The sequence below is a fragment of the Calidris pugnax genome, unplaced genomic scaffold, assembly GCF_001431845.1.
Source record: "Calidris pugnax isolate Ruff unplaced genomic scaffold, ASM143184v1 scaffold30, whole genome shotgun sequence".
In the NCBI taxonomy this organism is placed as follows: domain Eukaryota; kingdom Metazoa; phylum Chordata; class Aves; order Charadriiformes; family Scolopacidae; genus Calidris; species Calidris pugnax.
In genome coordinates, this window is record NW_015090776.1 from 674,293 (window position 1) to 687,062 (window position 12,770).

The window sequence follows — 12,770 nt, forward strand, 5'->3', positions numbered from 1 at the left end:
GATTTGGTCTTGGGGCTGTTTTGAAATAACACCAGCTACATCTTTGTTCTGTTTTGTTTTGTTTATTACATAATTTAAACATTTTGCTGATAAAGTTGGTTTCTTTTTGTCAATGACTGTTTTTTTTTCCATATAGCAACATAAGAAAAAAAAATTAGGCTCCAAAACTTCCGACAAAGGTGAAATTGGTGGCATGGCAACTTCAACCCCTTTCCCTCCCTCCCCCCTTATTTTTTTTTTTTAATCTCCAAAAGGCTTTTGAAGTTCATTTCTCTTTCAGCAAACTGCACTGTTTAAAAGTGGAGGTTCAAAGACCAAAATCCACAAGCTTCTTCCCACCCCTCTCTCCTGTGCCCTGGAAACCCTGGGTCCTCACCTCCCCGATGGCCTCATGGTTCTTCAGGGATTATGATGTTTTTTCCATACCCACCCAAAGACATTTTCCAAACCAGTCCAGAGCTGAGTGACCTGTTACAAACCCCCATGTCCCACCCCACCCCCCCATACTGTGAGTTTTACTGAGCAGACACACGAAGGCGCAGGTAAGAATAGTAAGACAGAATATACTCATCATCTGTACCACAACGCTACGTCTCTAAGGCATGCTGTCCTAACCGCAACGGGGTGGGAAGCTGTCTCCCTTCCCCTGTGTCCCATCTCACATACCTGAGGGAGGAAGGGTCTGAGATGGCTCTTGGACATGCCGCCTGTCTGCCTTCTCCATCTCCTTTGTTGTACTTCCTTGTGCCTTTTCCTCAGTTAAACCCTACTGTCCTTCCTCCCCCTTCAAAGAGGCATCGCTTCCCCAAGGAGGTTGAAATCCCTCTCTCTGCGTGTGTGTGTATGTTTTGGAGGCTGGTTGCTACCGTTGCTTTTTCTCCTCTAGCTTGGAGCTAAGAAGCAGGGGTGATGTCTGGCAAGAACAGGAGGCTGTTATCAGAAATAACTTCTGTTTTGGGCTGGAGAGGGAGGAGAGACTGAAAAACTGAACATGTGAGAACAATGGGTGGAGAGGAGTCTAGCTACTGGCTTACCTCCATTGGGTATTTCATGGATGTCCCACCCTGGGCACCTGCCCAGCATGTTAGCTAAGGAGCTCAGTAGAGTGGTGGTGAGCAGCCTGAATAGGCTGAAGATCTCCCTGGAGAAGAGGTGTCCCTTCACTCCAAGTCCTGCATGCTCTCATTGCCCTCTCTGCTTTGGCATCTCCCTGTCTCCTCACCCCATGGGGTACTGCCTGGAGATATCAGAGCTGATGCTTAGGGATTCAGCTGCCAAATTTACCACAGTTCCTGAACAAGCCTTTCCATTCAGAGGGAAATCCCTGGCAAGGAAAGACCTCTTCTGGCCTTTGGGTAAGCCACATCACTTCTGTCTCTCCTGCTTTCCCTTCTGTGAAGGGCTGTGCCCTCCTCGAGGAACCATTAGCCCACCAAAACCCTGCTAGCTGCAAGAAGCCTGTGGCCGTAAGCTACCTTGTTTTGCCCAAAGTTGCTTGCTGTTACAGACATGCCAGCAGCATCCAGGTGGTCATCAAATTTAGTACAGCGTCTCTTCTTTGAAGCTTACATGAGAGCAGTTTGTGACCTTTCGTAGATGGTCAAGGAAGAAAAACAAATAAATAAATCAATGTTTTCCTGAAACACCCTGGAGGACTCTCAGCCTTTGGGTGTCTCATCGCTGCACTGTCCCTCGCTGGGGAGCAGAAGCTAGTCACAGCACTGCCCTGGGAAAGCCACAAAGCCAGCATGGGCAGTGGTTGTGCCTCAGTGGGGGGCTCTAGCCTGAGCCCAATTAACCCAAATTTGTTGGGAGTGGGCATCTGCCCAGGAGCTATAGGCAGCAGGGCTACACCCAAAGCCATACAAGGTTAGACAGAGCAAAGGGAGAGGAAAAGATGAGGAGTAAAGCAGGACTGTACCTTCCTCCGTGTGGCTGTGACCTTTCCCAGGTGCTGCGCAGGGTCCTTCCACCCTAGGGGTGCTCAGCAGGGCAATGGCCCACTTCAGCAACCTTCATCTCCACAAGACTTAAATAATTTTCTTTTTCTCCATGTTATCTGCCCTGGTTTTAATGCAAGTGTCTCCACTGGGCTCCTTCCCTGGCGTCTGGGAGCACGTCACAGGCAGGACAGCAGGAGCCTGGCACGTCCCAAGGGATGTGTAAAGTAGCCACAGCCGGTTTGGGAGGGGGGAAAAGTATCATGCATTTAATAAACTCGTCAAGGAGAGGAAGAGGGGAGGAGTGGAGGGACAAAGGGGACGTTTACAGACAGAAATGGAGATCTGAAGGCTAGAGGATGGGGGCGGACTCAGCCCTCATGAAGCTCAGCCCCAGGTTTGGGGCAAATTCTCACAAGAGGCTTTAGGTCACCACCTGCTTCTTCCTCCCTTGTTTCTTGGCTTCATAAATGTCAGGTCCTTTTCTAGGTGCCGTGGGCTGCCCCCTCTGACGCTGGGTCAGAGTAGAGCATCACTCCAACTCCACTTGCCTAAGTGGGGTAGGTTGGGTTCACTTGCAGCCAAGGAAAGGTGAGACATGGCATCCCCCCTGTAATGCTTTGGCAGCAATACTTGCCAAGGCCTCTACTCCCCTTCAGAAATGCCCTTGCCATGATTTTTCAGGGCCAGGATGATTATTTTTTTCAGCTGAGTTGTCCTCCTGGCCTGAGGAGGTTCACCTGTGGTGGGGCACCAATCCAGTTGAGTTACAACTGCCCGCTGCCAACCAGGATTCGTTTGGTCATCGTGTTGAGAGGTCAAAAGGGCTTGCACTAGAACTATTTAAGAAAAAAAGAGTCCTCCTAGATTTATTGAGCTTAAGTACCGTAAGATGATGCAGAAGAGGAAGCCCCTGCTCTGAGCATGCTGGGAGGACGGACCGGGGGGACCATTTCCCAGTGACATGCTGGGAGGGGGGTGCTGGAGCTGCCTCCCCTCGAGCGCACCGAGCACATCGCTCTTTTACCGGTCCCTTCTACCTTCCCCACTGTGAGAGGGAGGGCAGCCCCCTGAAAAAAGAGACCAAACTGTTCCCCTTGGGGCCATGCTGCGGTTCCCTGGACATTGCTGCACGATGGAGCGTTGGCGCCGGGGGTGAAAGGCAGACATGGGCAGGAGGCCATGGGGTGGGGAGAGAGATGGAGACACAGACTTGAGAGAGAGAGAGAGAGAGAGAGAAAAGAGTGATGGAGAGCTGTAGGCAGGCGGGACACGAGGGCTGTCTCGCTGCAAGACCTCTGGCGCTTAGCCAGAGGCGTTGATGTAGAGCTGGCTCTTGAGGATGTAGTCGATGACAGGCTGGCAGAGGTAATCCACGACGTGTCCATCCCCATGCTGCAGGGCCAGTCTGGGGATGCAGGGGGAGAGAAGGGGTCAGAGCCCGGCTAGGTGTCACTTTGCTGTCCCCACGAATGGAGGGGATCCCACCCTCTAGCAGGAATCCCCTTGCATCACCCACCTGCTTTTGGTGGAGCTGACAACTGACATGGGGTGGTTTGAGTCGTCCTTCACCACCAGGATGTTGTTCTGCAGAGGAAGGAGGAAGAGAGGAGTGAAGGGATGGCCTGCAAGCATGTGTCTGCCCCACCAGCCTTGGAGAACTGCTGCATGATGGCCCCATTTCTCATCCCACCCAGCAGCTGAGAGCACCTGGCCTCAAGACATTTTGTGTTCTTGTGGCAGAAGCGTTCCCCTGGGGAGCTGTGGGTCCTCTAGCAGTCTTCCCTGGCCATGGGTGCATTCACTTACTTTGTACTTGCGGAGTATGGAAGAGTGGTTCATGATCCGGTCGGGGTCTGCTCCATCCCGAGGCACCACCACGATCCCGAACTCCCCAACGATCACTTCCATCTAGGAGCAACCCAAAGCAGGGAGAGCTTTGTGACCACCCCATGCAAAAACTGCCACTGTCTGCCAACCCCCCCGGCACCATGAAAAGCTGAGACATGATCTGGATGGAGATAGCCTCAAATTCACTTTCTATCTCAACAGCCTTTGGCAGAAACATGGCATTATCAAGGTGTGGTGAGTGGTCTGCAGTGGATGAAACAAAAAGGTTAACAAACAGGGACCACCCCGGCACTGTGAAAAGCTGAGACATGGTCTGGATGGAGATAGCCTTAAATTCACTTTCTATCTCAACAGCCTTTGGCAGAAACATGGCATTATCAAGGTGTGGTGAGTGGTCTGCAGTGGATGAAACAAAAAGGTTAACAAACAGGGTTAAATCCTATTACTAGATGTTGAAGTTAGGCTTTAGGGAGGACTTGTCGTGGTAGAAAGAGGGTGGCAGCAGAAGAGGTTGCCTAAGGAGGATGTGACCTCTACCTCGCTGGAAGCCTATATGAGCAGGATGGACATGTTGGTCCTGACACAGGTCTTGTAGGGTTGTTCTTCCAAGGTTGCTTGCGCTGAGGCTGGTGGCGGCCAAGTTTGCCACCATGTGGGTATGGCTCCTACTGCTCACACCTATCTTTGTTGAAACAAACCAGGCTCATCCAAAAGAGCTATGGGTCAGCAAATGCAGGCAGCAGGAGCCTGTGAGGTGGTGCTGGTGCAGAATGCCTCCTCTGCCTGTGCTTAGACATCCAATTTTTGCATCCTTTGTGCTGGGCTTCAAGACTTGCCTCATCTCAGATTTTGCATCCTTTCAGAGGAGATCTCTGCCAGCTAATAGTTTTAAAAAACTTAGGATTGAAGATGTGGTAACTGATTTTAGAAGTGGTTGAGAGGTTCAAGGAGGGGGGCAGGCTGTGTTGGCTGCCCGATTTCAGCAGCCAGCCAGATGAGCTCCCGTAGCCAGCTCCGCTCTGAATGCCAGGAGCAGCATGCAGGTGGGTAACCCAGCCCTTCTCTAGAGCCAGTGTCCCCCCCAAAAATGTGGCTTCTTCAGGCAGGGACCGTGGTGTCCAGCATGCTGGGTGTCCTGCTGCAGTCCTTCACTAACGGGAGGCAGGGAGGGGGACGCACAGAGAGGTGGGCAGTAGGTTTTGCCTATTTGAGTTGTGGCAGTGAAGGTGCTATCAGTCAGCTGTGAGTTGGTGTTAGGCATCACCAGGCTGAGGAATCAAGATGGTTTTACTTCTTGGTCTTTTTAAAGATGTGTGCTTGGGCACCCAACATTGCAGGAAAAGCCTGCAATGAAGTGAAAACCGTTGATTTGCCTGTAAATGTGTTTAATTTCTAAAGTCTGGACAACTTCTGTAAATATCTTATTTCCTACCTCCACACCTCACTCTGCTGGGACTGGCATCTACTTGATGCTGCCTCCTACCAAGTGATGAGGAGTTGGGAGGGCCCTTTGGAAATTGGCCTTTGGAAATCCCTTGGGATGGGGTTGTCCTGCACCCTGGGTGATATCTTCTGCATGAATGGTGAGTAGGAGCAGGGTTTGGGTCTACGGAAGGGGAAGCTGGGTAGGGCTGGTGACTTGGGAGTAGAAGACCCTGTCCCTGGCCATGTGTAGGAAAAGTGAGGGTCATGGTTAGAATGGAGAAGGCAATGGGGATGGTGGGCACAGCTCCTGCCATCCCCAGGGACCTGAATGGCTCCCAAGGAGCACTAGGTGTGGGAAGCAGAGGAGGAAGAGATCCTGGGGAAGAGGAACATGGAGAGGTGCCCAGAAGTGGTGACTCACGTCTGCCTCGTTCCAGAGACCAGGGATGCAGAAGGATTCCAGCAAGTCACTGCCACAGAGCAGTAAGATGCGAAGCTCTGAAGAAAAGAAGCAGAGAAGCTCAGAGGTGGGAGCAAATGGAGCTGGGCAGGCATCGTTTGCCCCACCATCCCATTGCACTACCTGGGGGGATCCTATTCTCCACAGACCTCCCCTGTCAAAACAAGTACTGCTAAAGATCCCATGGTCCTTCTCACATCCCTACTGGTGCCATACATCAAATATCCCCCACCCTAATTTAATGCAGCTCCTCTCCCATGCAGCAATGTTGTCAGCATTGCTATGTCCTGTTCAACTACCGCTATGCTCCAGCCCTGGAGGTGCTGTGGCCCTGGTGAAGGGAATAATTTCTCTATGCTATGGGCACCCACAATTGCTTCATGATCTGCTGCAGGGCCTCTAGCCCTGGGGCAATGGGGAGAGCTCAGGGACTGCTCAGAGCTGGCTGTGTTTGCTTTAGCGAAGCATGAAATGCCAGAGGTTTTCCTTGCTCATCCTGGAGGACTTCCATGTCCTCCCTTTTTCTCCCCAGGCTGGGACTGCTGCTTACTGACAGCTTGCTTTGAGGGTTGGCTTTGCTGTTCAGCAAGACAGTTGTGTTGTGGGAAGGAGCTTTCTACTCTAACGGGCCCATAAAAATTAATTTATTTATACAACCAGCAGAGGAAAGCCATAAACTCACCCAAAAGCGTGGGAAGAGGCAGCTGCATGGGAAGGTGCCTCCCTGGTTGGCATTTCCAGGTGGCCAAAGCCTTTGGGCTCTGCATGGTGCTGGTGCCAGGGTGGGTGTTGTGTCAGGCTGTGTGTGAGCTAGCCCATGAAACGGGTCCCAAAACCACCAGCAAGCTCCCCCTGCAGAGCCCTGAGTGATGGACAGTGGTGCTAAATGCATGGCAGCCTGATGGGTCTAAAACCCCTAAAGGGCTTTTGAGAAAGGGGCACCATGGCTGGTTGGGCAGCTGAAGTCCCTCCTGCTGCTGTGTGCAAAGCTCTGCAGGGCTGCAGGCAATGTGAGGATGTGAGTGGCACCACCATGGGAGGGCAAGTTTTGAGGGCACTTGGGGTTATCTTCAAAGCATGATGCCATGGCAAGTCCATGCCAGCTCTGGGAGCTGGGTCCCCACTCCCTTACTTCAGGCTGCTTGTCTGACAATGGGAATGGGCTCAGGCCAGTTTAGTACTGCTCCTGTTCCACCCCTGAGCCCCAAGAGCTGGGATCAGGGTGCGATGATCCAGCATCCTTCACTCGCCACCGTATCTGTCGTGCAGCTGCTCCTGAGCCACGTAACTCCAGCCTAGAGGAGCTGGAGCAACATGGAGCGTGCTGTGTACTCACCAATCTCCTCGTATCTCATCACTGTCCCCAAGTTGGCATTTTCATCTGGAGAAGGAAAGCAAAGCAGAGATGCTGGTGCCTGACCTGGGAGAGAGGACTGGGAGAAAGGCTGGGGGCTGGTGCTGAAGTTAAGGAGATGCTGGGGCTTTCCACTACGTACCCACAAAGGTGAAGCGCTCCATGGGCGGGCGAACGCAGCAAATCCGGCTCAGGCTTTCTCCCACCTTCCCCAGGATCTTTGCTAAAAGGTGAAGAAGATGGAAAATTAATGGGAGAGAGGCTGTGCAACCAACCTACATGAATGCTTTGGCCACCTTAGTCCTGCGAAATACTCCTGTGCCTGGGTGCAGGAACCACTCTCAACATCTCCCTACAGCTGCCTCTTGCAGTCTTAACTCCCAAGAGCACTATGCTGTGCCTTGAAGGGACCAGCTAGACAGCTAAAATCACTAAAAAAAAATCTCAAGATGCTTGTTTTTGTGGGATTTAAGTAATCCCCCCTCTTCTTCCCAGCTAATACTTCCACATCCCACATCCTGATGGTTCATGTGGGTTCCAGCTGCACCATCTCTCCTGCCAGCTTATCCCTCGCACACACCCCATTGAGTACCAGATACCCTTTCTCTGAGCTGCTGTCATTACCTGGACACCATCCAGCTAAATTCCAGTGTGATTTCACTGCCGTTTTCACCTGCTTCTGGTTCCCCTCACTGTGGTGGATGCTACTCCAGCTCCCCTCCCTGGCATCGCATCTCCACCCAACCCTAGACTTGGTGCATGGAGGCTGATGAACAGACCTGACCCAGAAATAAGAGGATGGAGCACCATTCCTAACACTCAGCAGTCCTGGCTGTGAGGTGAGTGGAGGGTGGTCACCCCCTCCCTTCTGTACCCCCCCTGCCACCTACCCGCAGTGGGCTTGTTGGAGACGTTGTTGTTGTTCTGGTAGATGGTCTGCGAGGACTCGTTCTGGGGCTGGCCGATCACGGGGGTGATGGAGGGGGTGTTGACATTGGAGAGGATGCAGCCAGTCACTCTCTGTAACAAGAGAGAGAAGTAGCCAGACCAGCACCTTCACCTCAGTTGGCTCCCGAGACCTTTCCAACCCCCATATCAAGACTTTGCACCCAAGGCTGAAGGCCATCTTCAGTGACAGGTATGTCCAGGCTTGCTTTAGGATCTCTGATCCCATCTGACCTCACTGGATGGTCCCAGAACTAGCAGGACCCAGTGGCTACCAACTTGTGGTTAAGGTTGGAGACTGTGGGATTACATTTTTGTGAGGACCCATGAGGCAGTCAAGGCTGGAGCTATGCTGCCTGCAGGGGGGCATTGCCCTCAACACCTGGAGGTGCTTATAAATCCTGATGAGTAAATAAAAACACAGCAGCTGATGAATCAGTGGTGCAAAGGCAGCAGCTTACACATTGCCCAGGGAGCAAACTTGGGCACTTGTCTTCTCCCCTAGTCCCTGCAGGAGAAGGAAGGCACCCCTGGGGGCTTCCTCGCTTCAACACCTGGATGGACTGGACATCCTGCTGGGCTGCTTAATGCTGCTTCTGTGCCTCCTGCCTGTGCTGCCCACAAGTGTGTATGATGCTGTTTTATTGGTTTTCCACCTTTGCTATATCCAAGTGTTGGCAGCAGCTGTGCCCCTCGGTCACCCGAGGGCAGTTGCCTTCCTTTTTTGCCCTCAGGCCTTCCTGGGCTTCTGAAGAGACTTGTCCTCCTGGGTTTTGTGCTCCATTGGGACTTCCCAGCTGCTGAATTTTCCCATCTTACTGAGCCGCTCCGGTGGGTGTATACAACAGTTTCAGCTCAGCTGGGACACCCACCCACCTCTCCTTCCCCTTGGGGTGGAGCAAGTGGTCAACATCAATGATCTGGCTTATGCCCATCCCTGCCATCAGCCCTGCACCTCTCCTGGTATGCACAGCCACTGGCTCCAGCTGGAGGGCTCAATCTGCTTTCACCATCAGGGCAAGGAGCTCAAAGCAGCTGTGACAACTCTTCTGGGTCAGGATTTCAGACACGTTCCTGCAAGCCTTCTCTCTGACTGTCTCAGCCATGTTTTGGTTGTTGATGTCCACGTGCTGGTGCAAGAGCAACCCCACTCCTGCACTCTCCCTGTGCCCTTACCCTGAGATGCACCCACAGCGTGGGAGTTGCCTTACCTTCATCAGGTCACGGTGGTGCTCCAGCACGCTGCAGGTGGTCTGCCAGGTGTCCTGGTAGCACTCCCAGGGGTCCACCCTGTAGGGAGCACAGCAAGGCAACAGTGTTGGCCCCTGCCTGGACCTCTTGGCCATGTTACCTCCTCCCCACTGGGTTTGCCAGCAGTACTGGGAACGGCCACCCTTGTCCCCCAAGCTCTATTATGGACCATGTCCTTTTTCCAGCCCTTCCACCCAGCTCTCCCTAATGGCCTGATGTGCTCCCTGATGCCTTTCCTCCCTTGGTACCCAACTAACCATCTTTCATTTGGCTTGGATGTATCTACATGTCTTATGACCCTGCTTCCTGAGGGCAACCCAGAGATGTTTCTGATCCCACCTCAGCCAACAGACACCACGTGGCAATGCTGGGAAGGGGAGAGTCCATGGGCTGGTGCTGCAGGTGTAGAAAGGGAAGGTGCCACGGCACGAGGCTGGGGTGAGTTAGGTCAATACGGGCTTTACCCGGGTACTTGCAAGATTCCTTGAAGACAAAGGGGCCCACTTGGATTCTCTGATGGACTAGGAGAGGAAGGCCTCTGGTTTTTAATGAAGCTCACCTGATCCAGTCGGAGGACTGGACAGCCAGCTGGCACATGGTCAGGCGGTGCCGGCTTGAGACCAGACCCTGCAAAGAGAGGATGATGGGGGAGCAGTTATGGGGAGGAGCCAAATGTCATGCCCTGGACAGCCTGGGCTTCCAAACCTTCCCGGGGCAGAGCATTGGGCTTGCTCAGAAGGATTAATTCCTGCCCACAAAAAGTTACTTAAGCTCCTGTTTGCTGGAGGAGGAGAGTCCCTGCCTTACTTCAGCTGTGCTTACAACCAGTCGGTGAGATTTGCTCAGCACTTCTGCTCTCAGCCTGGCAATGCAGTAGGGCCAGTCTTGGGGATGGTGGTTTCTCAAAGAAATTTCTCCAGCTTTCAGGAGAAGATTAAATCCTTTCCTCTCCTAATTTGGATTCTGTCCTTCCCCCCGACCCCGAAGGTGCTTTTAAAGGTCCCTGTTTGCATTGTCACCATCCCCACAATAAAATTGGCTTTGAAATCATTCAAACGAAAGAATCCCAAGCCCAACCCAACAAGATGACCATCCCTACTTGGGTGAGAACATTCTTCCCGCCCCCCCCCCGAAGGTGCTTTTAAAGGTCCCTGTTTGCATTGTCACCATCCCCACAATAAAATTGGCTTTGAAATCATTCAAACGAAAGAATCCCAAGCCCAACCCAACAAGATGACCATCCCTACTTGGGTGAGAACATTCCTCTTTGCTGTCTAGTACTTTGGCTGGTTGTAGGATCTCGCTGCAGTTTTTATCTAAAAAGCAAATGGGTTTATCCGCTCCATCCTCTTGGAGACTTTCCCATGGTCAGGGCCTGCTGTGGGTAGAGGAGGTCCATGAAAGGACCACAGGTGCAGGCAGCACTGCCCAGTGCTTGACGCTGACTTGAGACACCATCAGCCATATGATGCAGAAAGGGAAAATGGGGATGACCCACCGTCTTCCCATAGGAGTCGTGCACGGGTGAGACAATGCCACCAATGACGATGAAGCGTCCAGTCTTGTGCAGGTAATCCCGGGCTCGCTCTGAAGGAGGAGGACAAGGAAAAGTTTGCAGGGGGATTCAGCTGGACCCACCAACCCCACAACACCCCACTGCTGCCCACTGGCTTTGCCCAGTGCCTGTGGAGTGGTTAATCCCGACTCAGGCAGTGCCAGGTGGGGAAGGCAACCAAGTGAAGAGTTGGCTTCATCTTTACTGCCCAAGTCATTCAGTACCATCCCTGGTGATGCTGAGGGTGGAACTTCCCAGGGACCCACAAACCTTCCAGGAAGGAGTACTTGGTGGGGAGAGGGCAGATCTTTAGCAAAAACTAAATCACATTCAGAACCCAAATCACCTTCAACTACCTTGCCAGGGGGGCAGCCGAGAACATGCACCACTTGGCAGACAGAGGCTCGTTTGGCAGCCCCAGAGGAGCCAGATCAAGCTCATGAAGGTGGTCCATTCACTGTCTGCAGACAAATTCTTTCCTTTCTATTTTTCTCTGCTTATAAACTACACCCACCCTTTCTCTCCCCATGACTCCTCCCTTCCTTGCCTCCTCTGGCTTGCTGCTGACTACTAGCCAAAAGCCTTCTTAGCAGTTAAAAGGTGACCAATGGCTCTCCTGACCTCTGGCATCACTTCTGACAAGAGCTCCTTTGGAGATGAGCAAGATCAAAAAAAATAGGATTATAACAAAACCTGCTGCATCCGCCACCACTGGGCTACAGGGAGAACTGGTTGTATGAGCTCTGGGATCCCTGGCACCAAGACAGACATGGACCTGTTAGAACTGGTCCAGAGGAAGCCACAGAAATGGTCAGAGAACTGCAACACCTCTGCTATGGAGAAGGGCTGAGAAAGTTGGGGTTGTTAGCCTGGAGAAGAGAAGGATCCAGGGAGACCTTGTGGCCTTTCAATATGTAAAGTTGGCTGGAGATGGAAAGTCCTATCTTTTCGTGCAGCAGCAGCAGCAATACCTCCTGCCCCCCAAGGTTCTTCAGCTTTTCCACCCTTTTTATTCGAGCTTTCCTGCTGGGTACATTGCAACCGCCTTGTCCCCCGGGCAGGCTGCACCCAGGCATGAACTACAGCACTTTTACGGGGTTGCAGCCTGGTGGAAAGTGAGGAGGAAGAGGCCGGGAGGTGCCAGCATGGAGCAGGTCAGGGGCAGTGGTGGCCATAGTGGGCCTGGCCCTGCCTCCTGCCGAGCGTGGGGAAGGTGGTTGGGGAGCACACAGAGCAGCAGTGCCCTCCCCAGCTATTGAGAGAGCAGAAAGGAAAAAAAAAGACAGAAAAGGTAAAAGCCAAAAGGGAGACAAGATTGATGAGTCATTAGAAAGCACTTTTTTTTTTTTTTTTTTGGTGCTAGTAGAGGATCTAGACAATATTTTGCTTTTGCAAAGAAAACAAGCATTTCTGAAGCTAAGGTGACTTCAGGCTTCATCAGCCACCCTGAGATGTCATTGTGCATCGTATCCTACAGACACCCTGCTCCAGCCAGTGGCGTTCCCCCAGGGAAAGAGGGGCAGCCCTGTGTGAAGGGCTGGTGTCCTCCCATGCAGCAGCAGCAGGGAGACACTTGCAGGGAGCCTTCCTCCCTCCCACCATCCTGCACCCAGCCCCAGCTGGCACCCGTTAATGCTCATGCAAGACTCTCCAGCCTGCGTGGGATGGCTCGTGCTTCCCTGGGTGGTACAGCTGCATTATTCCTTGTAAATTAGCAGCAAAGCGAGCTTCTGCCATCTGGAGAGATTTTTTTCCCTATCCAGACAGCTCAGCATGGCATCAGCTGTTGGGGCAAGGGGTGCATCTTACAAACCCTTCAATGCCAAAGCAGACACATCCTCATTTCCCAAAGAGAAAGAGGAAAAAAGAGAGGAAGGAGAACGGTCAGTATTTGCCAGCTGCAAGCAGAATTGTAATGGGTATAAAGAAGAATGGGAGGGGATGGGGGATGCTGCTGTGTTTTCTGGAGCTGCTGCAGCAAATGGGGGC

At 52.5% G+C, this 12,770-nt stretch overlaps 1 protein-coding gene across 1 annotated transcript; it reads right to left on the reverse strand.

Annotated features, from left to right (window-relative positions):
- Positions 1 to 46: 46 nt before the first annotated feature.
- NMNAT2 (nicotinamide nucleotide adenylyltransferase 2) lies at positions 47 to 10,823 on the reverse strand. The gene is made up of 10 exons (XM_014948972.1): positions 10,725 to 10,823; positions 9,786 to 9,853; positions 9,187 to 9,265; positions 7,921 to 8,050; positions 7,173 to 7,253; positions 7,013 to 7,057; positions 5,638 to 5,714; positions 3,750 to 3,851; positions 3,460 to 3,527; positions 47 to 3,348 (listed from the first exon to the last, which is right to left on the reverse strand). Exons 2-10 carry the CDS (start codon positions 9,821 to 9,823, stop codon positions 3,246 to 3,248), a joined length of 723 nt encoding a protein of 240 aa, XP_014804458.1. The 5' UTR covers positions 9,824 to 9,853; positions 10,725 to 10,823; the 3' UTR covers positions 47 to 3,245.
- Positions 10,824 to 12,770: the final 1,947 nt, after the last annotated feature.

Coding starts and splice junctions, on each gene's coding strand:
- NMNAT2 (XM_014948972.1), bottom strand. CDS start 9,823: ATGTGCCAGCTGGCTGTCCAGTCCTCCGACTGGATCAG. Junction 9,266..9,785: donor CAGTCCTCCGACTGGATCAG/GTGAGCTTCATT, acceptor TGCTCCCTACAG/GGTGGACCCCTGGGAGTGCT. Junction 3,528..3,749: donor CCATACTCCGCAAGTACAAA/GTAAGTGAATGC, acceptor CTTCCTCTGCAG/AACAACATCCTGGTGGTGAA.